The sequence below is a fragment of the Elephas maximus genome, chromosome 3, assembly GCF_024166365.1.
Source record: "Elephas maximus indicus isolate mEleMax1 chromosome 3, mEleMax1 primary haplotype, whole genome shotgun sequence".
Classification (NCBI taxonomy): domain Eukaryota; kingdom Metazoa; phylum Chordata; class Mammalia; order Proboscidea; family Elephantidae; genus Elephas; species Elephas maximus.
Window position 1 is genome coordinate 118,114,267 of NC_064821.1, and position 26,123 is coordinate 118,140,389.

The following is a 26,123-nucleotide window of genomic DNA, read 5'->3' on the forward strand; positions in this document are numbered from 1 at the left end:
CGCAATTGACTCAGTGGCAGTGAGTTTGGTTTGGTGTTTTGATATACAAACTCAAATATTTCTTTAAATATTAGGTTTTAGAGCTGAAAGAGAATTTAGAGATTAAGTATTCAATTCCTCTCATTTTACAGATGAGGAAACTGATATTAGAGAGTTAACTGATTTACCTAAGAAACACTCCAAGTTAAGGCCAAACCTAAACTGTCTGAGCTAGTGCTCCTAATAAAACTTTATGGTTACGTAAGAAAACTCGTTACATTTTAAGGCTGTTCAACGACAACAGCAAATACTAAAACTCTCTTCTCCCTCTGGCATTTACTAACCCTTTGTCAGTTATGGGGACGTATGTGCAATTCCAGTAGCTTGATGAGGCAGCTGTCAAACTGCCTCTTAACCTGAGAGAAACACATCAGTAGAATAATTAATATTGTACAACCCTCTCTATCAACCTGTCTACTTTTTTTCCCTGTTCCTTACAAGTGAATGCTTATGTGCCTGGCTGACTTAATTAATAATTCTAATAAAAAGATAATATCATAACAATACACATAGGTGCGGTAAATTAGTGAATCAAAGAACGAGTGCTGTTAATTTGGATGCCCAGTGAGATAAAGCTATACAAATTACTCAGATTATATAGATCTTAGCCTTTTTTGGTTTACCCTTCAATATTTGGATTATACATAGAGAGGAAAGGAAAAGAAAGGAAACTAACCTTTAATAAGTGCTTTCTATGGATTAGACTGGAAACCCTGGTGGCGTAGTGGTTAAGTGCCACAGCTGCTAACCAAAAGTTGGCAGTTCGAATCCTCCAGGCGCTCCTTGGAAACTCTATAGGGCAGCTCTATTCTGTCCTAGAGGGTCGTCGCTATGAGTCGGAATCGACCTGATGGTAGTGGATTTTATGGATTAGGCTATAGGGGTCACTATGAGTTGGAATTAACTTGACAGCAATGGATTTGGTTTTTTTTCTTTGTTGTTGTTATGGATTAGGCACCCTGTTAGCCATTTTAGATGTCCCATCTCACATAATCCTCACAAAAATACTATAAAATAATTATTTTCCCTATTTTATAGAAACAGGGAGGCTCAAAGATTGAGATTGAGAAAACTTTACAAGATCATGTTTGTGGGATTGTGGTTCAAATCAGATCTGTCTGATTCTGAAGCTTATGATGCTTGGCCTGTGTAGTGGACAAAGTATTAGGACAAGAGTAGGAAAAACCAAATCAACTCTACACCTAGGTCTGAAGTGACAATGTACAACTGTGAGCTCTGTGTCACTTCCTATGGGCTTTAGTTCTCTCGCTTAGAATGTAAAAGGATTGGTCTAGACCAGAAGTTTCCAAGCTTTATTCTGTGGAACTCTACAGCTTTTTCACAGCCCTCAGGGTCACTATGCAGTGTGAAAGGGAGGAAGATTTCCAGGCTAATCTCTAACTCAACCAAATTAACTCCAATTTTATTTTAAGATACATTAAGGGTCTGCACAAGGTTTCATTTGGGAGAATAAAAAAGGATTCTACTGCTTACAAATGTTTGCAAATAATTGACTGCAGACAATTGACTAATTGACTCCTCTAGCTTTAAGTCCTGTCAGTTGACATGGGTGACTAAAGCCCTGCTAGCATTTGTGTTTGGTTCTTACTAGTGGCAATTTGGTGAGCTGGAGCACCGCAGGTTTCAAAAGTTATTCACCCTACTCTCACCTGCAGGGTATCACCTCTTACGTATGGCAGTGAATGACATTTTTATATTTAACTTCTCAAAAATACAAACAGGTTCTAGGCATAAGTTCCGGGAGGAAAAACCCTCTTGCTTCAGTCCTTCAGCAAGTCTGTATATATAATTTGTGCGATAATTATGAGCTTGCATATATGTATTTGGTAGAGTCCATTCAGTAGTCTGAATTAGGTATTTCAAAAGCTTTCTGTAACAGGAAACCTAATTTTTGTCAAGTATTTATAACTACAGCATCCAGGAAAGATGTCCCATTAACATCTTAAAGCTGTGAAAATAAAACAAGTCAGCTCACACAACGCTCTGACTTCAATCATCACCAAGTCTAAATTTATTACTGCCTCTTTTAACCAACATGAAAACCCTAACTCTTTTAAGCTGCAGGAAGGGAAATCAATTTCATTCTAAAGTATAAATCATTCAAATTTGTGGGCTTACCTTTCACATGGAATCAGGGTTCATTATAACCAGCAAAGATAACAGAGGGACGATATAGTTGCTTACTGGCATGTCGGACATTTGAAGCAGGAAGGAAACAGAAACACTACCTGCAAGGGCACAGTTGGTTCCATATTCAACAAATCAGCCAAAAAAGTATTGTTCACCTGCATCAGGTGAATCTAAACAGGGAAAAACTGTCATGTCACCTACATTCTTACTATCTTCAGTAGCCTCTTCCATTTTGCCTTTCGGATACCATTTACTGACCTATGTTTTATAGCAAAAGAGGAGATATCCATCAAATAAAATAGGCTGGGAAGAAATATTCTCTAACATGAGGAGAAGCTTTCCAGAAAGTTAGATAGAACTAATTGTATGACACATTTAAAATTGGAACTTCATTATTATCTCCACAGAGAAAGCAAGGCAAGGATAAGACAGAGTGTTGGCGGGCTCTTTGAATGTTTTACGTATGATGCATGACATTTCTGAAGCAAGTGCTTTGTAAATTGAATAAATGCACAGAAACACTCACATACACAATAAATGAAGGATACAGGTCCCTGTAGCATAATTAGGACCCATATTTAAGCAAAGGATTTGACACTATACTTTTGGGAATGCATGTCATCCACACGTTATTACAATGTTGCTTTACCTACTTGGGGTTGTATATAATATTATAAGGCTAGATCTTTCTCAGGTATTTTCATATATTAGGTCTAGGGCAAAGGTTGTATTAAATCTAACAAGTGAATTTTAAAAACTTTGCTTATGTAGCTAAAGATTTCTTCCTTAATTATTTTCCCTTATTTCCCTTTAGATGGTCTTTCAATACATGTCCTGTAATGAACATCTGTTCTTTTGAGAAAATGGGAAAGAAGGCATATTCCACATACTTAACTTATAGAAGTGGCTGTCTAACTGGTTACTGTATACTGCTCAAATGATGGCATACATTTGATAAATCAGACCCATAGATGGCAGGATGGGACTATTCACTTCATGTTCTTTAAGGAGAAGACTGTTTCAGTTGCTCATGTGCAGGAAGCAAAGAATACAGCGAAAAATGACAATAAAACCACAAATAACTCTGAATCCCAAACTTTTTACTTAATAAGGAATTTTGCTATGAATAGTTAGCACACTGTCATTCATTATTAATCTTGTTGAAGCACTTGTTCCCTGAGGTTGAAGTGAGGAATATATGCACTCTCTTTTTCTGTCTCTCCTCTCCCTCTTTCTCTGAGGCCAATTCTGTATTTTTTAATGCAAACACCTTTCAGAAAATTTTGGACCAATAACCTAGAGGACAAGTCTTCTGCATTGCATGCTATCCTTCCTGTATTTTTTCCTTTTCCCTTACTTGAGAAAGTATGTATCCTTTACCCGAAGTATTTCTGTTGATGAAATTACCAACATCTCTACTTAAAATTGCAGCTCCGCTTACAATTACAGCCTAAAGCCCACAGGCCACAGAAGATAAAGGGATTTAAGATGCCTTCAGGTTAAATCAAAGCCTTGCTTACTTCTCCAGGACTCAAGAAACATTTGAGAACGTAGACAAGCAGGCTGAGTGAGGAAAGCCTGCAGAAAAACAGACAGCTGAGCATGTGTTGTTGGCCCAAGTCCTGGGTGCTGTGCCTCTGCATGTCTGAGAGCTGTTAATACACTCAAAGCCATTGGACGGATTAATCAGAAAAGAAGTCCTATCAGACCATAGACTAAGCCCTCAAGGATAACATCAGTCTAGTCTTCTTCCTTTTTTAGTCTAGCCTCTAGAAAGAGTAGTTTACTACCAATGTCTCCACTTCAGCATCTACTTATTTAACCTTAATCCACAGCAACCCAGCTTCTACTCCCATTCTTCCACAGAAACTGCTCTGGCAAAGATCACCAATAACTTCCCAATTGTCAGAGACAATGGTTGATTTTCTGATTCTCGATGACCTGCTGAAACTGTAGCTTTGGACACTGCTGACTCCCTCTTCCTGAAATGGTAGCCTACAGCTTATGGCAGTGTTCCTCCTCTAGCATCTCCATCCACACCAAATCAGTGTGCTTCTGCTGAATGCTCCTCTTCTTTTGCTCACTCCTCAATGATGATGGTACTTGGATTTCTGTTCTTGGTCACCTTTTCACTCAACACGACTATCGTGAATTGAACTGTGTCCCCCCAAAATGTGCATCAACTTGGCTAGACCATGATTCCCAGTATTGGTCACAATTTTGTGATCCGATGTGATTATTCTATGTGTTGTAAATCCTAACCTCTATGATGTTAATGAGGCAGGATTAGAGGCAGTTATGTTGATGAGGCAGGAGTAACAGAGTAACAGAGGTGAGAGAGCTGCGAGCTCATGGGGAGACAGAAGTTAATGATCAAATCTGGAGAAAATAGTAAGGGGTTTGCAGAAATCCACAGAATTAGGAAGTATCTTGAGTCAATCTCTTTTGAGATATAAAAGAGAGAAGTGAGCAGAGACGGGGATCTCATGCCACCAAGAAAGAAATGCCAGGAGCATAGTGCATCGTTTGGACCTGGTGTCCTTATGCTGAGAAGTTCCTAGACCAGGGGAAGATTGATGAAGAGGGCTTTCTCTCAGAACTGACAAAGAAAGGTTTTTCCTGGAGCTGACACCCTGAATTCAGACTTCCAGCTTCCTAGATTGTGAGAGAATAAATTTCTGTTTGCCAAAACCATCCACTTGAGGTATTTCTGTTATAGCAGCACTAGATAACTAAGACAATGACCTTTACGAGAAAACAGATTTATTCTCATGGCTGAAAGGACCACCTCCATTCTGATAACTTCTAAATTCTTATCTCTCTTTTGAACTTTATATTCAGCTACCCAGTGAACACTGCCTCAAACTCAATATGTCTAAAATTGAATTTATTTTTCCTCTCTCGTTCACTACCTCCTTCCCCAAATCTTTAAAATCTATAATCCTTCTCTTGTGTTCTTATCCTGGTTAACATCGCCAAGGTTTAACTTGTTAGGAGTTAGCTGGATTTCTGTAAGCCCCTTACTATTCTCTCCCGATTTGATCATTAACTTCTGTCTCCTAATGAGCTCACAGTTCTCTTACCTCTGTTACTCTTTTTGTGGGATTTTCTTTTGTCTTGATTACTGGAAAAGCTGGATGTACCCCTCCACATTGTCTAAAAACATCTTTCAGAAGCCAATCTGTTTATATCATTCTGTTGCTAAAATCATTCAAAGGCTCTCTAAAACATCAAGGATAAAGTCCAAACTCATTTGCAGCCCTTCATGTCTAATTCCTGCCAACTTGTCCAGTCTCATCTTTCAACATTCTTTTCCCACCTCTCACTCTAACAATATTAAAGTGCTATTATGCCTTCCAATGTATCAAGCTGTTTTATATTGCCATGGCTTTACACGAGCTGTTTCATCCTCCTGGAGTGTCCTTCTCTTTCTTTCTTTCTCTATTCCTGTGTCTCTCTCTCTCCCATTCATTACCATTACCACACCTAGGCTTGACCAAGTCATACTGTTAGCTAAAAGATCATCTACTCTATAGCTTGCCCTGAGTCATCAAGGCTAAGTTGATCGTTTTTTCATTTATGCCACTGTGCTTTGTGCTTGTGATTGTTGTTTGAATGAACTCTTGCAAAGAGTCTGCTAATGAAAATGAGACTGTGATGGTTAAGGTAGTGTTTTGAATTGTATCTTAGTGATAATTCATATAGTGATATTAGCACTCTAAATGAAAGCCCTTCCATGACCCTGGAGACTGAATTAAGAGCCTCTTTTCCGTGCTTCAGTATGGTACCACTTACTATGCTGTATTACAAAGTTGTCTATCGTCCCTTTCCTCTCACTTGTCTGAAAAATCCTTGAGGATGGGGTTCTGTTAATCTTTTTCTTTCCAACATCTAGCATAGTGCCTTGCACATTATAGGCAGTCTCTATATATTTGACAGAAGAATGTTGTTATTAAATAAACTATCTAAGTCTCAAAATATAACTATTGTTGTTTCTCCTGTTACTTTTTCAATCTCCTGGGTGTCTGAACTGCCATGCTACAAATATCATTTTTAATTTGGAATTAGTCCCACAAAATCTAGTTCAAGCACAGAACAAGAGATGAGGTTAAGTTATGAGCTACAGTTGGGATATTATTCCAAATTTGCATGCCCTCTCCCTGGCTCACCAGAGTCTGTTTACCATTTAAACCATCAGTAAAGCATGGGGCAGGCAATCACCAAATAAGGTCAATCATCTACACATTGTTTTTTGAAATGAATTCAGTAACACTGGCTGGCATTAATTGAGTGCTTACTTTGTTCCAGGCTAAGAGATAAGTGCTTTACATGCATCATCCCATGTAATTTTCATTCTGTGAGGTGAGAGTTATTGTTTCCCCATTTTACAAATGAGTTAACTGAGGCTTTGTTATTTAGGCAATTTACCAAAGACATGCACAAATAATATGGGGCAAAACTGGATTCAAACCAAGGCTTACTCAACTCTGTGTGAAACACACACACATTCACATATATGCACACAAACATACTTACCAAAAATAACTATACTTTTTAATTTTTTTTTTTAATGGTCTTAGTTATAGTAAAGCTGTAAACTATAGCTTCTTGCCATTTGTCTTCTTAGTAATCTGAAAAATGTGGGTTAATACAAACCAGAAGTAGAAGGTAATTGTCTCAGGATGTATCCTAAATAGTTATGGGTGGGGAACAGATCCCCAGCAGCTGAAGCTCTGCTGGAATGTTATTATCAAACAAGTAGTTCGTTTGCTATGGATGAGCACTGTGCTAGGTAACACACATTTCCCATAGCCCTGTCTCTGAGCTTATTATCTACTCAGGAATACAAATCTTGAAAGCATGAAATATTTTCTTACTCACAACGTGCACCACATATAACCATTCCAGGTGTTTTGGGGTCTACCTCCTTTACCTGATAAGGGGAAGGAACAAGTTAGCTTTTACACTCCCTTATCTACAGGAGGCACTGATCTTTAGCAGTAGTTTTTTTTTTTTTTTCTTTTTTTAAATTCTGTAGCAAATAAGCCAATATTAGTATGTATAGGAGGGGGCTGATCTTCAGCAGTAGATTTTTTTTTCTTTTTTTAAAAATTCTGTAGCAAATAAGCCAATATTAGATTAACTTAGGCCTGATTGTACTGTTGTATCATTTTAGAGGTTTACAACACTCCCATTCATTGACTTTGTGAAGATTTGACAGGAATTCTTATTAAAGGACAATTGCCATAACGTGGTCCTTTTCTATAAATAGTTTGCAAATTTCCCATTGCTTGGGTTGGAGAACTATAGCTTACATAAACCAAGCCAAACTAAACCCGTTGCCGTGGAGTAGATTCCAACTCATAGCAATCCTATAGGACAGAGTAGAACTGCCCCACAGAGTTTCCAAGGAGGGGCTGGTGAATTTGAACTACCCACATTTGGCTAGCAGCCAAGCTTTTAACCACTGTGCCACCCAGGCTTCCTGTAGTAAATACACATTTTTTTTTTTTAAATCCTATAAAAAATGTGTGTTTAGATGTCTCAGTCTGATTTTTGTATAACAAATTTTTGGTCAAACATTAACATTATTCACCTTTCATACTTAAATCTGGACTTTTTTTTTTTTAGTACTTAAACATTTATATGTAAAAAAAGAGTTTTCATATGTTGAATTAAAAAAAAAAAAAACCCATTGCTGTAAAGTCGATTCCAACTCATAGTGACCCTATAGGACAGAGCAGAACTGACCTATAAGGTTCCCAAGGAGCAACTAGTGGATTTGAACTGCCAACCTTTTGGTTAGCAGGTAAACATTTAACCACTAGGCCAGAAAAAAAAAAAAAAAAAGGCCAGAAGGGCACCTTAATTATCATAAAAAAGTTGGTGAAAACTGTTATACTGAAAAGTTTATCTATGCTATATTGAAAAATTTATCATTCAAAGAGTATGTTTCACATAATACGGTACAACTGAAGTCTCACTCTACTGATGGTCTTGTGCTTGTAATAAGAGACAGGGAAAGGTAGTAGTTAGAAACATGGGTTCTAAAGTCGGACTGTGAGAGTTCAAGTCTTTATTTGTCACTTGCTAACATTTTGCCTTCAGCCACATTTACAATCTCTCTCTTAATTTCCTCATCTGTGAAGGGGGAATTTTAGAAACTACCTCTCTGGGTTGTGTGAGAATTAAATGAAAAAATTCACATAAATAAATTAGAACAGAGTCAGATCCATAGAAACCTAACAGTAACTGTTATTTATAATTACTGTGATATTGCCTGGTATATCTAGATGCTATAAGAACACATTCTACAGTTTATTCATTTCTTAATCCATTCATTCACTTATTCAGCTTTTAACTAATTCACTTATTCAGCAAAGATTTATTGATAGCCTATTAAATACAAAGCACTATGCTTGGTGATATGGAGATAATTAATTAGACATTGGTCCTGCCCTCAAAGAACTTACAAGTTGGTAGACAGATGAAAACTACATAAAAATAGTTCTAGTACAAAATAGAAGGTGCTTATTGCAGCAATAGTTTCAGATGACATCATACAACAGTTTTTAATGTACAGATATTTTTGCAAATTTGCAGACAGGGTTTACACATACTTTCTTTATTAACAAATTATCTACATTTTGCTGGCATTTGGTGGCACCTTGACATAGAGAGCTAATAGAAAAGGGATCACTAGAGTCCTTTCTGAAGATTCCACATTTAGAAACCTTTTCAGCAGTGCATTATTTCCCGATGATTGTGTTAAGGTTGCCAGAGTAAAACAAACACTTAAATAAGTGACATTTGTTCCTAATTTGTCACTTTCATTGCTCTAGTTCTGAAAATCAGAATGTGATTTAGAAATTAAAATAGAAAAACAGTTAATGTCTTATTAAGCCTTACATTTTTCTTTACTTGCCTTTTTAATTATTCTTTCAGATTCTTGAATATTTAAACCATTTAAAATATTAATAACTTAATGAAGTATCAATATTTACATTAAATTGAAGTTCTCATTGCCCTATAATATTTCCAATGGTTTATATTATTTATAATTACACTAAATAAATCATCCCCATGGAAGAAACTTAAACAAGTATTTTACACAATGGCTTTTGTGTGGCAAGAATTTCCCCTCCCAACCCTTGGTGAGGTCCTCAGAATATTAAGAAATATTAAATTGAAATAATAAAAGATGTGATTTTTAATAGCATATATAGAAAATCTTCTGAAAAATAATTATTTTCTATTAACAATGAATTGATATATCTTATTCAATATCCAAAAAATTGAATCATGGTAACTCAAAGTTCATAAATTATGAACTTCTTATTATAGTATATTTTAAGTAGTAGGAATATAATATATCTCATCCCCATCTTTAGAAAAATGGAAATAGTCATACCTGTGATGAACTAGGCATATTCACAATTTTTTAGAGACAGTTTACATTACCATATGACAAAAATACACATATGTTAGGTAACTGTAAAATATTAGTAAATTAAATTAAAATTTCAAAATAAGGATGATTCAGATAGTTTTATGGAACTGAAAAGAATTGATTGTAATCTTCTTTGGGCATTTTGGAAAATAACTTCAAAATCAGGAATATTTTATGTGTGTAACAGTCTGTTGGTTACTTGGCTTCTAAAAAGAACTAAAATTAATTGCAGGAGAAAATATTAACATTGGTTTCTCTCCCTTCAACTGATCCTTGTGTTTGCTGTTTGTTCATTTCTAGTCCTCAAGGACAAACATACGATAAAATACGTAGTATTTATTTTAGTAAAACCTTAAGTTGTAATTCAAAATACAGTATCTAGTAAGAGCATTATCTCTATGGATAAAACATGATCACTTACTATTTCATTTTATTTATGTTATATTACAAGATGAAGATCTAAGGAAAACCAATCAAAAGTAAATTCAAGTCATACTTATCTATGCTACAGGATAATATAACACATTAAAAAAATAAAAACAGGAAGTTCTCACTAAACAAAATGTCATCAGTCACAAAACATATTTTAGTTGGCTTTAATTATGTATTTTTTTTCCTTTGTCTCTGGTGTAAGACATCTTTCTAAACACATGTAGACTTCTATAAAAAATAAAATTTTTTTTTTTTTTTATAGGGATAAAAAAAATTTCAAATGTCCATACTTATTTTGGGGCAAAATTTGGTCTGTGTTAGGAATGTGTCACATTAAGCTGAGCTTCAAAAATGAACACATCGTATTCTTAAATGTTATCTCTACCAATGAACGAGAGCCAAGAGGTGCTTGGGAGCGTTTTGGCAACACTGTGTTACTTACGGTTAAGAGGCAGGCTCGCATTGGTCGTGCCTAGTTTGTTGGCAGCCACACAAGTATAGTTGCCGAAGTGCTCCTGTGTCACATTGGTGACAGTGAGAATGGATCTTGTGCTAAAATTTTGAATAATAATTCCTTGTTGGCCATTGAAGAGTCTAGAAGACAAAACAAATTCTAGGTAAATATGCATTGTGAATCCAACTTTCATTTTGATCTTAGGTAGAATTGTCATGGCAACCCATAGACAGTTTTGACCACACTGATGTTAGCACGTAGCATGATGATGGCACACACGTTTTCTTTACATTAGCAGGTTTTGGGAAGGAATGGCTGTATGACAGTTGTGGACTGTTTGTGCTATATAACAAACTGGGCTAGGATACCCACATGTCCTAGTCATACTTTTTGTTTTTTTTTTAAGAAAATTAGGCACACCACTGTAATGGCATCTCTTCTGTTACAGTTAAGGAAGAGTAAGCCAAAAAAAAAAAAAAAAAACCGTTGCCATTTTGTTGATTCCCACTCACAGTGACCCTGTAGGGCAGAGAAGAACTGCCCCATAGGATTTCTAAGGAGGGCCTGGTGGATTTAAACTGCTGACCTTTTGGTTTGCAGCCATAGCTCTTAACCACTATGCCACCAGGGTTTCCAAGAAAGAGTAAAAGGGGATTAAATATAAAGATTCAGTTAAAAGTACAAACTGATGGTTTCTAGGTAAGCCAGCTAGGGTTCATCTAGGCCACAGTGTTACTGTATTACTCCCATAAAACCTAATCCTACCACTTTGGAATAGGGTGGTTCTAAGGTCAGGGTCAACATCGCTATACTGACTTTACTGCTGCCATGTGCAAACCAGGCAGGTGACTTGCCATTAAACCTAGAGAAAGGCAGTGCTGTAGAGTTGGGGATAGCATTTAGAGTTGAGTCACAGCTCTGCCGTATTTTAATAACGTTGCTGGCAAAGTCCTTTAATCTCTCAGGGCCTCAATATGGGATTCAATTTTACCTGATTTCATTCTGACTATCCACTAATCTCTCTCCAGACTTACAAGTAGTGACCTTCCCTTTCAATTAGGCTGTCATGGCTTTACCATTCTCAATACATGACATGCCCATGCCTGCTTTACCATTTTCCTGGTTCTGCACCCTATAGTCACCATCCTCCTTTACTTTCTGCCAGCCATATCTTTCTCTCATTTAGTACCAACCTAACACCTACCGCTTTTTCTCTAATGCTCCTCAAATGACTCTGTAACTCTTCTGAAACGACCTTCCTCCCCCCAGTTCTTCTTGCCTCGTGGCAATATACTTTGCCATGATACAGGAAGGACTGGATGGTGCCTGGCTGGATTACTGAATGTTTTAATCAAAGATTCTGTAGAAGAATCCTGTTCAAAAGGGGGAAAACACAGAACAGATTTTCAAATTCTCATGGACTTAATAATTTCTGGAACCATGAAGGCTGGATGAACCTCCTGAAACTATGGTGCTGAGATAATCTTTAAACCTAAAACCAAAAATGTCCCCTGAAGTCTTCTTAAAGCTGAACAATAGTTTAGCTTAACTAGAAAAGAATGTCTGTCTTGAGCATTATGCTCTTTAAAGATCCATCTATATGAGATCAAATGGACAACAGCAACTGGAAAGATTAGATAGGAAGTTTAGTTGCAGCGAGTTTATGTTACTGGTGGAGGAACAACTCAGAAAAGCAGGGTAAGAATGGTTGCACAACTTGCAGAATGTAATCAGTGTCACTGAACCATACATGTAGAAACTGTTGAGTCAGTTTAAGTTTTGCTGTGTGTATTCTCAACAACAAAATAACTAAAATTTAAAAAAATCATTATGGCATTTGTAAAACTAATACTACATCCTTCCATTGATCTCTCTAGTAGTTTCCACGTATACAAGTCTTTTTAACCCAAATAAATTCAATCTTTTTAAATTCCCCCAAAGGAAGGACCATATGGACATATGTTCACTTATATTTGAATCTTGTATATTATTTGATAGTGGGATCCTAGATATACAATAAATAGTACATAGGTCAGTGAAGCCTAGGGGATGTTCCCCCAACATAAACTTTAGTAAGCCCCCTTCGGTGGTCCTTTCAAGAAATTCTCTTTCTAAACAAGAATGCTGGTACAATGAGAATGCCAGGTAGATACTAACGTCTCCCTAATCAACTCCAAAGTTCATTGTGTTAGAGATGTGCTAATCACAATATTGGCTATATAAGTTTATAGCCTAAATGGCATGTTACTTTTTCCTCTTTAATGCATTCAAGTTCTAGTAGTACATATTTTTTTAATCACGGAGATGCTAATAAATGGCGTTCCCCAGAGGGTTTAAGTTGAACTCCTTTGCATTATGTTACATGGCTTGCATCTGAATTTAGATAAAATATACTGTAGTTAAATGCAGATTAAAATAAGCAGCCATGCTTGATTACTCTAGGAATTACTTACATTTCACGTAATAGCTGAATTTGGCTTATCCAAAACTCAAACTTTAATCAGATTAATAAAACTTTGAGTTGCATAAACACTGAACAAACTTTAACCTTGAGCAATAAACTTAAGGATCTCTAACTCTGACACAATAAAATAGGGCATAAAGTATCAAGGAAGTGGCAGCTTTTACCATATTTTTGCACAAATAATGTGGCCTTCTGTGTTTTTTTTTTTTTTTTTGCCAGCTGTGCCTTCCCCTCAAGGCACCCTCACAAGTGCCGCCATACCAATCTTCTTCCACGTATTGTGAGGGGAGGGCATGGCTGGCAAACACACACAGAAGGGGTGTGCTATTTTTGTAAAAATATGGTATTTCTCTTCTTCATATTACAAATGTATCAACATTTATGCTAGTTGTTCCATAAAGCCCACTTCCACCTAGTTGATTCTGACTCATGGAGACCTGATGTGTTCCAGAATAGGACTGCACAGTTTCCAATGGCTGTGAACTTTTGGAAGTAAATCACCAGGCCTTTCTTCCAAGGTACTCTTGGTGAATTTGAACCTCCTACTTTTTGGTTAGTAGTCGAGCACTTAACTGTTTGCATCACCCAGGATTTCGTGGGTATATTAATAACTTTATTTTCAACTAATCAGGATATGTTATATATAAAGATCACAGTTCCATTGCCCTGTGAACTTCAGCATTGTTGTACAAATCAATTTGTCCATGTCTATGGTATAAAAAACAAAAAGGTTTTATGGTTTAAATAAATGTTTAACATACTCAGCTGATAACGAAAAGGTTGGAAGATTGAGTCCAGCCAGGGATGCCTCAGAAGAGAGACCTGGTGATCTACTTCTAAAAAATCAGCCATTGGAACCCTAGGGAGCACAGTTCTACTCTGATACACATGGGGTCACCATGAGTCAGAGTCGACTTGACACAGTTTCCAGAGGTCTCAGCAACTCACTAGACTATGATTCCCCACTGTGCCTGAAACCAAGATTCATTTTGTTGCTAAAGAATTGAGAAGAAATTAACCAGGGTCTTCAACTGGCTAGACTATGGGAAGAAAATCTCAAGGGAGTATATTCAGACATTCCATGACTCTGTGTGCCTTTGTTCCTTATGGTTGTCTCTCTGAGTGAGATGGTTTCCAATTCCCTTCCTCTTAATGTGACTAACTGAAGGCAAAGCCGCAGATGTTGCAAAATCATGCAGCATGTCTACCTTCTGTGTGTATAGCCCCTTGTTGGTCTCTGGCCAGCAGTGTAATGTGCATCTTACCAGAGTGGCACATTAGTGCTGCAAACCCTGCTGTTCAAATCAGCCAAGCAAGTGGTTATGACTAGTAAAAGAAAAACATCTTCCCTGAGGGATTTTCTTCCCTCTAGGGGAAGCTACCTCTAGAAGTCCAAATCTTACTTTCTTCTATAGTTGGGAGTTTTAGAAGTGCTGACTACTTAAACACTGTTAAAGAACCTGTTTTCATCTGGCAGATGGCTGGAATAGCCCTTGGAGGGGAGGAGGGACTTCTGGCATGGTATCTATCTCTGGAGAATGTACTTCTGTGACTCTTCTGCAGGGATCCTGGGGCAGAGGGATGGTTCTCATCTATTCACATCAATTCTGGAAAAGGTGATTAAATTATTACAAAGGTGAAGTCTATGCTAGATGATTAGAGACTAGGTTGGGCAACACATGATCTCCGCCCTTGAAAAGATCAAAACTGAGAGGAGGAGTCACACATATAAACAGCTGTTTACAACCAAAGGGTATTTTAGTCATGACAGGGACCCTGTTAAAATGAACACAGTTACTCTCTACTACTGAGAATAGAAATTTAAGCCATACCTAGATGCTCCGGCACATATGGCCCTAATCCAATTTCATTCCTTGACTAAAGATGGATAATAAAACATCTCTTTAATTGATGACAGTTTTTCTTTATAAAACAGATTTATTCCAATATGGTTGGCTATAATTATATTTTCTGTAAAGAGAAGCATTCTTATATTGATTTAGATTATAGAATGAGAGATACTCTGTTATAGAAAAGAAGCTCCCATCCCTGCTCCAAAGAAAGAAACATATTCTGTTGAGCAAGGAGTTAAATATGGCATCCTTTTCCTCAGCAGTAGAAAGACAGTATACAGTGGTTGCTTCGAAATATTCGGTCAATATTCTTTGTTTTTTTTACCACTCAACGGACCCTATGGCTGTAAGATTATTCTATTACTGTCAGACCTTGTTGTCCTCTACCCTCTGCCACTGAGTGTCCATACCCAGGACCAATACCCTCACTCTCCTCCTTCTGCCTTTTGCCATGGTCTCATAAACTGTGAGCTGAAGGCTATTTGCTTTGCCAGCAGATGCTGCCAGCTCACAAGTAACATAACCCAACCAACTAACTAGTTCTGAATTGGAATAGTCCCTGTATTTTTAAGTGTCAATCAGAAGTGGCACACGTAAAGAATGCTAATATAGGGATACTTATATTTTTGACTCATGAAGTGCTTACAAACTTTATAATCATAATGTCCCTCAGGCAGTAGCTATCCAGGAAGGCCAGAAGAGCCTAAAGCAATATCACCACACCAAAACTGACCACACAGCCATGGGCACCAATTGTTAAAATTGCTAAAATACATGGAACAGCTATACCAGACCTCTTTCATTTTACATATAAATCTAGCTTCACTCCACATTTTGGGACTATGGTTCAATATCTGCCTTTTCAAATCAGGAATAGCAATAAACGTTTCCAGAAAAACTAAGTTTCAGGTGAAAATAGCCACAAAAAGACTTCATTGCTAAAGTAAATACATATATTGGAGAATATCCAGATACCACCAAAAATATTAAAATAACAAGGAGTAGGAGTGAGGGAAGTGTTCTCAAATAACGACAGTTTTTTTTTTTTTTTAATCAAAGTGGCATTATAAGTGAGTATGATCACAAATTACCGTATTACTAGATAAGATTAATATGGCCTCATTAATTAATCTTTGTGCGTTAGTTAATGTAACAGGAGTGGAAGAGGGTGAGGAAGGTAGCCCTCGAAAAATAAGAAATAAAAAGAAATGTTAATGTTACTTCCAATAATGGATTGCAGGCTTGTGGAGTGCCAAGAGGTGATATGAGCTAAAAAAAAAAAAGAGAGGGATTTAGAAAAAGTCATGGGAGATGGTGGAAGTCTAGTATAGTCTTAATGGGAATGAGATTTAATCATCAAACAATGATTAATGTCTCCTATGTTTCAGGTACAGTGATAGGAAACCAGGAGAAAAAAGACAAACAAAACACAGTTCCTATGCCAGGGACCTTAGCTACACCTGAACATCTGAACATGACACTGGGATGGTATCCAGGTACTTCCACAATGCATCCCATAATGCTTCTCTCAGTGGTAGAGTTCTAGTTTATGTATATCTTGGCTCTGAACCATGGTTGTATTTCTAGTCTTTTCAACATGAATTCCTATGCTTTACTTATGTGGAAGACGTTAGCTGTTCTCAGCACATTTATGACTGAAGACATTTAGCACTAAAAAATTCCAACATTGTACAAAAAAAGTTTAGTGTTAAAAGTGTGTGGAATTGACATTCAGAAAACATTTAAGCATTTTCATATGAAAATATCAACTAACCCTCATAGCATCCCTAGGAGGTAGGTATTATTAGTCCCATTTTACAGATGAAAAAATAGAAATTCAGAAAGATTAAGTCGTTTTATCTTCCACCATTTCCTAAGTGGCAGAACCAAGATTCAAATTCAGGTCCTCTGATGACTGGTATCCATCCTGCAATGTAACAACTAATACTCAAATCAACAGGTAGAAACCAAGGTATCATATATGAGTTGGAGCCCTGGTGGCGCAGTGGCTAAGAGCTTGGCTGCTAATCAAAAGGTCGGCAGTTCGAATCCACTAGCCACCCCTTGGAAACCCTGTTGGGCAGTTCTGTAGGGCCACTATGAGTTGAAGTTGACTCGAGAGCAGCAGGTTTGTTTGTTTTTGTTTGGTATATGAGTTTGGAAAGGCAAGTGGTTCCAGAGAATTAAGACTGGCCAGGAATAAAACCAATGGAGCCAAAAACCCAAGTGGTATGTGATATCCACATCAGGAAAGACTCACCAAGAGATGAGTCTAATGGGGTAGAAAGCCAAGCAAAAAAGTAAGATTCCATTCACCCAGCTATGTGGAGAGTTACCTTGACCGGAGGTCTGTTGCCCATCTATTGGGACTTAGTTTTATATGGGGCTTCAGACTGGTCCTTTCTGGTTTGAACTCCTACTGAGAATTTGTACTTCTAACAAGTTCCCAGGAAGTTATGCATAATCACCTAGGGATCTTGTAAAAATATATATTTTGATTTAGTATATCTGCGATGGAATTGAAAATTCTCAGCAGAGAATTTGTTAGAAATTCAAATTCTCGGCAAGAGTTCAAAGCTTACTGAACCAGTTCCAAGCCCTTTTTTATACTCAGCAATGCCGTCTCCTAAGCAGCTGTCCTCAGCCTCTAATGGAGTCAGTCTCACAGGGTACTTCCACATTCCAAGACAAGAAGCATGAAATGGACTCTCCTTCCTCCCTCCTCAAATTCCATCCCACAACCTCAGGATCAATTATTATTTGTTCATTTTTCTTCTCCTAGGTTCACTAAATATTTGAATAGTAGCAAATGTCTCTCCCTATTGTATTTGCAGAATATGGTCTAGAATGGCAGGAAAACATAACCATGCAGAGTGGCAAGAACACAAAATTTTAGAGTAGGCCCAAACTTGTTTCTAAAGTTCAAGTTCTAGCAAAGCTATCTAGTTACTGTGTTCTCCTGGCCTACGTCAAATCATCATCATAACATTAAGTACTTCTCCTTTGTGACACCATTGCAATTTTAAATTTTCATATATTTGTGTGGTTTTTAATGTCCATCTTCCCCATTAGAGTATAAATTCCATTAGGGCAGGGTTCCTGGCTGGTTTAGTTATACACTATATTCTGAACGCAGTTAGAGTTCTGGGCACTTACAAAGTGAATATATTGTGTTTATGCACTTTTGTAAATCTTAAGAGTTTTCATTTGTGAAACGGGAAAAAATGAAGTCAAACTCAAAGTGTTGATGTAAGCGTGTTTTTTAAAATACATAAAATGTAATATCTGTGTGTGTGTGTGTGTATATATATGTGCACATATATATATCAAATACAGTAAGCATTAGACATATGATAGGTCTTATTATCATTCAATGATAGGGCCTGTTTCATTGAAAGAACAGATACATTTCCTCTCAGAAGGCAACAAAATATTCAATATTGAGCAGACAGGAAATTATTTTTAAAGAAAAAATCTAAGCAAGTGACTGAAAAGATCATGGCATCATGATTTTAAGATGTGCTAAGCTCAGTATCAGTTGCATGCACATGATCAACCTCATCTAGGCTTTTCACAGATGTGCAATATAGATAAGAAAATAAATAAATAAAAGTAAAAAAAAACAAGAGGAGGAGAAAGAATTGCTTGAAACCAGAGAGAAATGAAAATTTATGTGAACATGCTGCTATAGCAACCTATTGGTTTACTGTGTTGCTTGGTACTTAAGGGCTTGCAAACAATATGATATCATTTATTTCTAGGAGCAGACTGAAAAATATCATGCATCACCGTCTTAGCCCCAAGGGGTATCTATCTTTAGTTGCACATTTGAACAAATTAATGTTATTATAATATATTAGAACACTTTAATGATTTTAGACTTTATTAAGCTATTTAAAATGTATGCCTTGCTTACTTTATCAATTTTAATGAAATTAATAATTTTAGATTAGAGATCTTTGGACTGCCTTACTTGTGGCAGTTTGATTTGTAGGGGGAAGATATTCCTTTTTAACCCTGTACCAAATAAACAGAGGCTATAGTCCTTTTTTTTTTATAGTCCAGGTGTCAGCCCTTCCCTGACTACAGTGAGCCCTGTATCCCTGACAACCTGGCCTGTGACAGGATATTCCCCCCTCTGCTTGAAGTGCTTTTCTAATATCAATACGCCTGTGATTTTAATGTCACATTTCATCCTGCAATATACCAACACAACCATTTTGCAGAGACGACATTCCCAGAAAAAAGAAAAAAAAAATCCTGGGATATCAGAATAGAAACCAAGTTCCTTTCTCTAACCATGCAGTTTATGGGCTTACATTGGTCCCACCATCTAAGACGATAGGATTCATTTTGGCTAACATTCTCTTATCAATTTGTAACTGTATTAAAATAAGAATGTCTTTTTTATAATTACTAAATGGATGCAACTCATTCTTATAATAGAGTGTGTTATCCACACTAAACAACATGCTAAATGCTGGAGACACAATATGGAATAAAGCAAAATCCTTATTATTTGCTAGATTATAGTTTAGTAGGAGAAGTGGACAAGTAAAAAAGTGGAATATAGTTTATTAAGTGCTTGGTGGCACAAATGGTTTGTGCTCAGCTTCTAACCAATGAAGAAAGGTCTTGTGATCCAACTTATAAAGATTACAGCTAAGAAAACACTATGGAGAAATTCTACTCTATAACACATAGAGCTGCCATGAGTAGGAATTGACTCCATGGCAATAGTTTTTGCTTTTTTCCTCCACAGTGGGGTGAGCACACGGAGTGCATTTGAAGAGCTGCATCTCTGAGTACAAAAGGCTCAGGGTAGATTTCCCGGAGAAGGTGACATCCGAACTGAGACTAAAGGACTAGTGGAAGGCAGCCAGGCAAGGGTGTGGATGGCTCTTACAAGCAAAAGAAGCCAACATATGAAGGGGTCTGAAAGACAAAGATCGTGTCATAATTTGGGAACTATAAAACATTTCAGGATGGCCATCACCCTGATTATGAAAGAATAGAATGATGAGATTTATAGCCAGAGAGGAAAACAGGGGCCAAAATATGAAGGCCTTTCATGCCTTACTGTGGTATTAGGAAGGAGTTAATTCTGGAGAAAATAAAGAACCACTGAAGGAGTCAAGCATAAAGTTATATGATCATATATTCATTTTGGAAAGATCACTATGAATTTTGGACTCTGTATGCAGTATTAGCACCTTGGTCCTGGTATGGCTCAACCTAAACTCAACATTATCCCTTCAAAACCTCTTTTTCTATGATGTACATAATTTCAAATTCTCATGAAATCCAGACTTTCTGGAGCCATTGAAGCCAGATGACCCCCTGAAACTATGACCCTGAAGAAATCTTTGAAACTTAAACTGAAACTATCGCTTGAAGTCATCTTTGAACCAAATAACAGTTTATCCTAATTAGAAAAGAATGTTTGCATTAAACATTACACTCTTAAAGAAGTATCTATATGTGATCAAACTCACAGCAGCAACTTAAGGATAGATAGATGGGGGGACACTGAATTTGTATTAATGATGGTGAAATAGTTTCCAAAGGGTTGGCAAGAAAAGTAGCACAACTTAAACAATGTAACCGATGTTACTGAATTGCACATGTAGAAATTGTTCAAGTGGTGTATGTTTTGTTGTGTATATTTTCATGCACATGCACACACACATACATGAAAAGCTTCTTTTTCTGTGTTCCCTCCCTCAGCTAATGGCTTCATCAGTCATCTAGTTATCCAGATAGAAAACTTGGAATTTTCTTTGACTGGTCCTTTTCTTATACCTAATAAGTCACTGAAACAGAAAACTACATTTTCTCTTTCTGTTTTTTAACTGCACAGCAAATTCTCTAGTTAAGTCATATTTCTCATCTTTCCCATCCATTCCTCCCAACCAATCCCAGAAGCATTTTCTTAAGATAGGAATTGAATCACTGCACATCTGTTGAAAAGTCCAATGGCTTCCCCATGCCTATGGAATCAGGTCCAGATGTCTTATCATGCCTTATGTATTGAATTGTGTCCCCCCAAAATGTGCATCAATTTGGGTAGGCCATCATTCCCAGTATTATGTGGTTGTTTATCATTTTGTGATATGATGTGATTATCCTATGTGTTGTAAATCCTACCTCTATGATGTTAATAAGGTAGGATTAGAGGCAGTTATGTTAATGAGGCAGGAGTCAATCTACAGGGTTAGGCTTATAATGAGTCAATTTCTTTCGAGATATAAAAGAAACAATCAAGCAGAGAGGAGAGGGACGTTCTACTGCCAAGAAAGAAGATCCGGGAGCTGAGCATGTCCTTTCGACTTGGGGTCCCTGAGCTGAGAAGCTCCAGGGGAAGATTGATAACAAGGAACTTTCCTCAGAGCCAACAGAGAGAGAGCCTTCCCCTGGAGCTTGTGCTCTGAATTTGGACTTCTAGCCTCCTAGACTATGAGAGAATAAATTTCTCTTTGTCAAAGCCATCCACCTTGCTCTAGACATCATGGCATTTTAGAAATGTCCTAAGGTGACTTTCCAGCTCTACCTCCTATTACTTTCAGCAATCCAAGTCATATGAAACTTACCACACAATGTTCACACACCACTGACCATGTTCTTTTCTTGCCTGTGATTATCCTTGAGTCCTTGCAGTGCTTTAAAAGTCTGGTCATCATATGGTGTCCAGCCCCAAAACTACCTTCCTCCCAAAGAATTCCTTATTCCTCAGATTTGAGTTGAACGGACTCTTCCTGTGCACTTTCACAGGACCCAATTTAGTATCCCTTGGGGTTTTCTCACTTTGCCTTATTTCATTTTGGTGATTTTTATGATAGGTCCTAAACTCTAAGTCAAGGTATGAAAACTGGAATAGGCCTACTGTCAACTTTGTTTGACTGGCCCCAGGTTTTAAATATACTAATATGCAATTATATTTTAAGTAGGCATGTGCTCCACAGTTTCCAGTATCTAAAGTGCTTCTACTCATTTCACACATTTTCTCTTTACCTCTTTGGCCTCGGATGCCAGATTTATCACATGGGTGATGAGACATTGGTTTTTAAAAAGAGTAACAAGTCATCAGAATAATTTATAAAATAACAGTGATAGATATTTAAGATAACTTTAGAAATGCAAGTTCTAGTTCTTTCAGTTTAAGAACTTATTTCCTTTTCGATTTTTTTTTTTCCAAATTATCTCACAGATGATAGGTATTTGGTGCTTTTTTTTTGGAATGAAGAGGTGAAAAGGTCACCAGGGAAAAATTATTTTCAAACTGGGGTGGCTACAGGGCTATTTCCAGTACCCTCCTAATCAAAACATGTAAATGCTTATGATTGTAAGAACTGCCTTCCAATTGAAAGGATAAGAGAGGGAGAGAACATATTTCTCACCCTTTCCAGATAATCCAAGTTGTGGTATAAAAAGTTAGAGAGGGATAGCCTGGCAGAGGGGTCAGAAAATTAAGTTCTATTTCCAGTTTTGTATTTCCCTTCAACAAATTATTTCACTTTCCTGAGATACAGTTTATTTTTCTTTTTCATATCTAATCTAGCTAGGATTATGCAAAGAGTGAGTAAGATAGTACACAGTGAGCTATATCATAAAACCAAAAACCAAACCCATTGTCGTCTAGTCGATTTTGACTGTTAATAACCCTACAGGACAGAATAGCACTGCCCCTGTACGGTTTCCAAAGAGCAGCTGGTGGATTTGAACTGCCAACCTTTTGGTGAGCAGCTGAATACTTAACTATTCCACTACCAAGGCTCTCATATGTAATGTTAAACAGCAAAGTCAGGATGTAGGGTAAAAGTTGCCTGTCATCAAAACTGCCCTTGAAAATTCCTTAAGCTATGATACAACAGTCTCCAAAATGTAGTGCAAGTACCCCAAGGTGGTACTTCAACAATAAAATATCCATTTATACAGAATTTTGATCTCATATTTTAAATTTTATCTGTTTTAGGTCACGTAATAGATGCAATAAGGAAAAGTGAAGAAGAATTGATGCCTTTCAATTATGGTGTTGGTGAAGAATATTAAATATACCATGGGCTGCCAGAAGAAAGAACAAATCTATCTTGGAAGAAGTACAGCCAGAATGCTCATTAGAAGTGAGGATGGAGAGACTTTGCCTCACATAGTTTGGACGTGTTATCAGGAGGGACCAGTCCCTGGAGAAGGACATCACGCTTGGTAAAGTGGAGGGTCAGCGAAAAAGAAGAAGACCATGAATGAGATGGATTGACACAGTGGCTACAACAATGGGCTCAAACCCAGCAATGATTGTGAGGATGGCACAGGACTGGGCAGTGCTCAGATCTGTCAAACATAGGGTCCCTATGAGTCAGAAATAACTCGATGGCACCTAACAACAACAACTGTGTGCAATATACTAGTTCATAAATGCATATATATAATTTACAAATAAATGTATAGTTTTCACTGTTTTTAATTTTATACCTAGTGATATTTATATTCCAAAAATGTTGCTGACACTACAATCCATGATTGAGTGCCAGATGAGTGGTTGGCTTTTGTTTTAGAGCCATGTTGTACCAAATTCACATCGTGAACCCTAAAATCTCATGTAGAATTGCGAGATGTTCACACTAACTGAGGTAAATGTGAATGAAGACCAACTGAAGGATCAATGCATGTCTGTCAGAAAATTATACACATTGAGTAGCCAACTCACACCATTTGAATTGTTACAATTATTTTGTTTCCCTTTCTCTTTTCCTATCGCTCTTATTCAGCATTCCAAATTTGAAGAGTTGAATCTATGTAAAGTGAAATATTTTGCAAGACCACTATATGTGAAGATGCTTTGAATATAATGTGTTATGCAACTGCAATGTGTCCATAACTTTGAAATAAATATATTGCATGAAAAACAGAAAAGAAAGGGGCTCATCAAACATACAGAGAAGTATTTTAACTTATTTTGCTGGTTTCCTTGAAAATAGGAGAGGAGAAGTCCATCTTCTCATATGCCCTCAATAAAGTGAACACTCAGAAGAGATTTATGGCCTGACTGAAAGATCATGCAGTAAATATCTAGGAGAGTAAGAAAGAGGAGAAAGAAAGGCCACTAAACTTCATTAAGATTTCTCAAGCTCATGTCACCTCTGTAAAGCCGAAAATGAAAAATCATTATTCTCTAGATTGAAAACCTAATATTAATTTGACTAAAAAAATCATAATTCCTCTGTGTAAAGTCAGCATGATGTACTGTACATGGTTGATTTTAGGCATTTTGCGGTCCACTCAATGGAACCTGTATAAATATTTGTGCATATCAGTGCATGCATGTTTTGTGCACACACAAAATTAATTCTTCAGAACGTGATAACACAGAATGGCCATCACATTTCCTCTGTAACATGGATGTAGACTAAACAATGAGCAGAATTCTGAAATGATAGGTTTGTTGACTTATCTGTTGTAAAGAATGATAATATAAAAATGCATGGGTGAAATTTGAAATATATTGCTTAGAAAGTCAAGATATGGGCTCTCAGCATTAAATGCAAAAATTCTACTTTTCAGGTGCACATTAATTTTTTTTACTGATATGTTGATAAATTTTAATGTTTTACTATATATTTGCTTTTCATTATGGGAGTAATTTGTATTTACCTCACTTGTGACTTTTGCATTCCTATTTTAAATTATTATGGAGGATAAAGAAAGAAATACTCTTATGACGAAAAATTTCCAGAAGTGTTGTAAAAATTGACCCCTTGCCTGAAAATAGGCAAAGCGAATAAAATACTATTTAAAAAGCCTAGAGCAGTTAAAATCATCACGAGAAATCAGAAGGCATGTCTTTCTAGGCCTCAGGCTTGGATTTGGGGAAATCTAGAAAAAGAGGAAGAATTTCAATCAGGCAAGCAAAGAGCAAAATTTTAATCTAAGACAATATGGTAAGGTTGTCATCAGAAAGGGATGCACAGCCTATGTTTTCATGATATCTAGATAAATGTTGGGAAACCCTGGTCATGTAGTGGTTAAGAGCTATGGCTGCTAACCAAAAGGTTGGCAATTTGAATCCACCAGGTGCTCCCTGGAAACTCAATGGGGCAGTTCTACCCTGTCCTATAGAGTTGCTCTGAGTCGGAATTTACTTGATGGCAACGGTTATATAAATGGCAGTCCATTACAATTTATGATTTTAGGCTTAATCCTAAGTGAATGTACTGCTTTCAAGCAATAGAAAAGTTTAATTTAATCTAATGTCATCAAAAACACCATTTGCTTAATAATACTTTAGATGTTCTAAAATTGTCCTTTCATAGCATACGAGGAGTATCTTACTTCTTATCAACTGTCTCTATTATCAAGAAAAAAAGGCTGCTAACCAAATTTTTTTTTTTTTTTTTTTTTTAACCAAAAGGTAGCAGTTTGAATCCACCAGCCACTCCTTGGAAATCCTATGTGGGGCAGTTCTACCCTTTTCTATAGCGTCACTATGAGCCTCGATTGACTGGACAGCAACTTTTTTTTTTTTTTTTCTGGTGTAGAATTGAACCACAAGCTCAGACTTTACAAACACTTAAATGTATATGGAGTAAAATTAAGTCCATTAGAACTGTCACCATCAAGTGTGCTGTTAGAGACTGTAGTGTTAAAGAAAAAAAAAAAAAACATACAAGGGGTAATACTCTAATAAAAACTGTATAACTTTAGACGCTCTTGTGATGCTTATGTAAATAGTGGAACAAACTAAAGGCCGAATGGATACTGTTTTTAATTAAAAACAACAACAACAACAAAAAAATTAGATCATCCATGAAGGAGACTGTGTGAGAGCCAGCTCCAAAGATGGCACCTGATAATTCTTAAGAATCCTGTGAATAGGGTTGCCTTGTATACACACTAACATTGCAGAAATGACAGAGCATGACCTCTGAGGCTAGGTCTTCCTCTTCCTTGGATCACTACCTCTGGGAGAAGCCAGCTAACATGTCATAAGGTAACTCAAGCAGCCCCATGGAGAGGTCCATATGGCAACTAACTGAGGCCTCCTGCCAACAACTAGCACTAACTTGCTGGGCGTGTGAGTGAGCTACTTTGGAAGGGGAACCTCCAGCCCTAGTCAGGCTTATGGATTATCAGCACCAAATGACATCTTGACTGCAATGTTATGACAGACCCTGAGCTCGAACCACCCTGCTAAACTGCTTCTGGATTCCTAACACATAGAAATTATTTGCCATAATAAATAATTTAGGCTGCGAAATTTGGGGTTAGTTTGTTTTCTAGCCATAG

The 26,123-nt window shown here is 36.9% G+C and overlaps 1 protein-coding gene across 1 annotated transcript in view; it reads right to left on the minus strand.

Moving 5' to 3' along the window:
• Positions 1-26,123, minus strand: part of NEGR1 (neuronal growth regulator 1) — a 1,075,199-nt gene that overhangs the window by 208,883 nt on the left and 840,193 nt on the right. Inside the window, exon 6 of the mRNA XM_049879570.1 lies at positions 10,515-10,666. Within this exon, the coding sequence (XP_049735527.1) occupies positions 10,515-10,666 (152 nt within the window). The remainder of the gene's footprint in view (positions 1-10,514; positions 10,667-26,123) is intronic.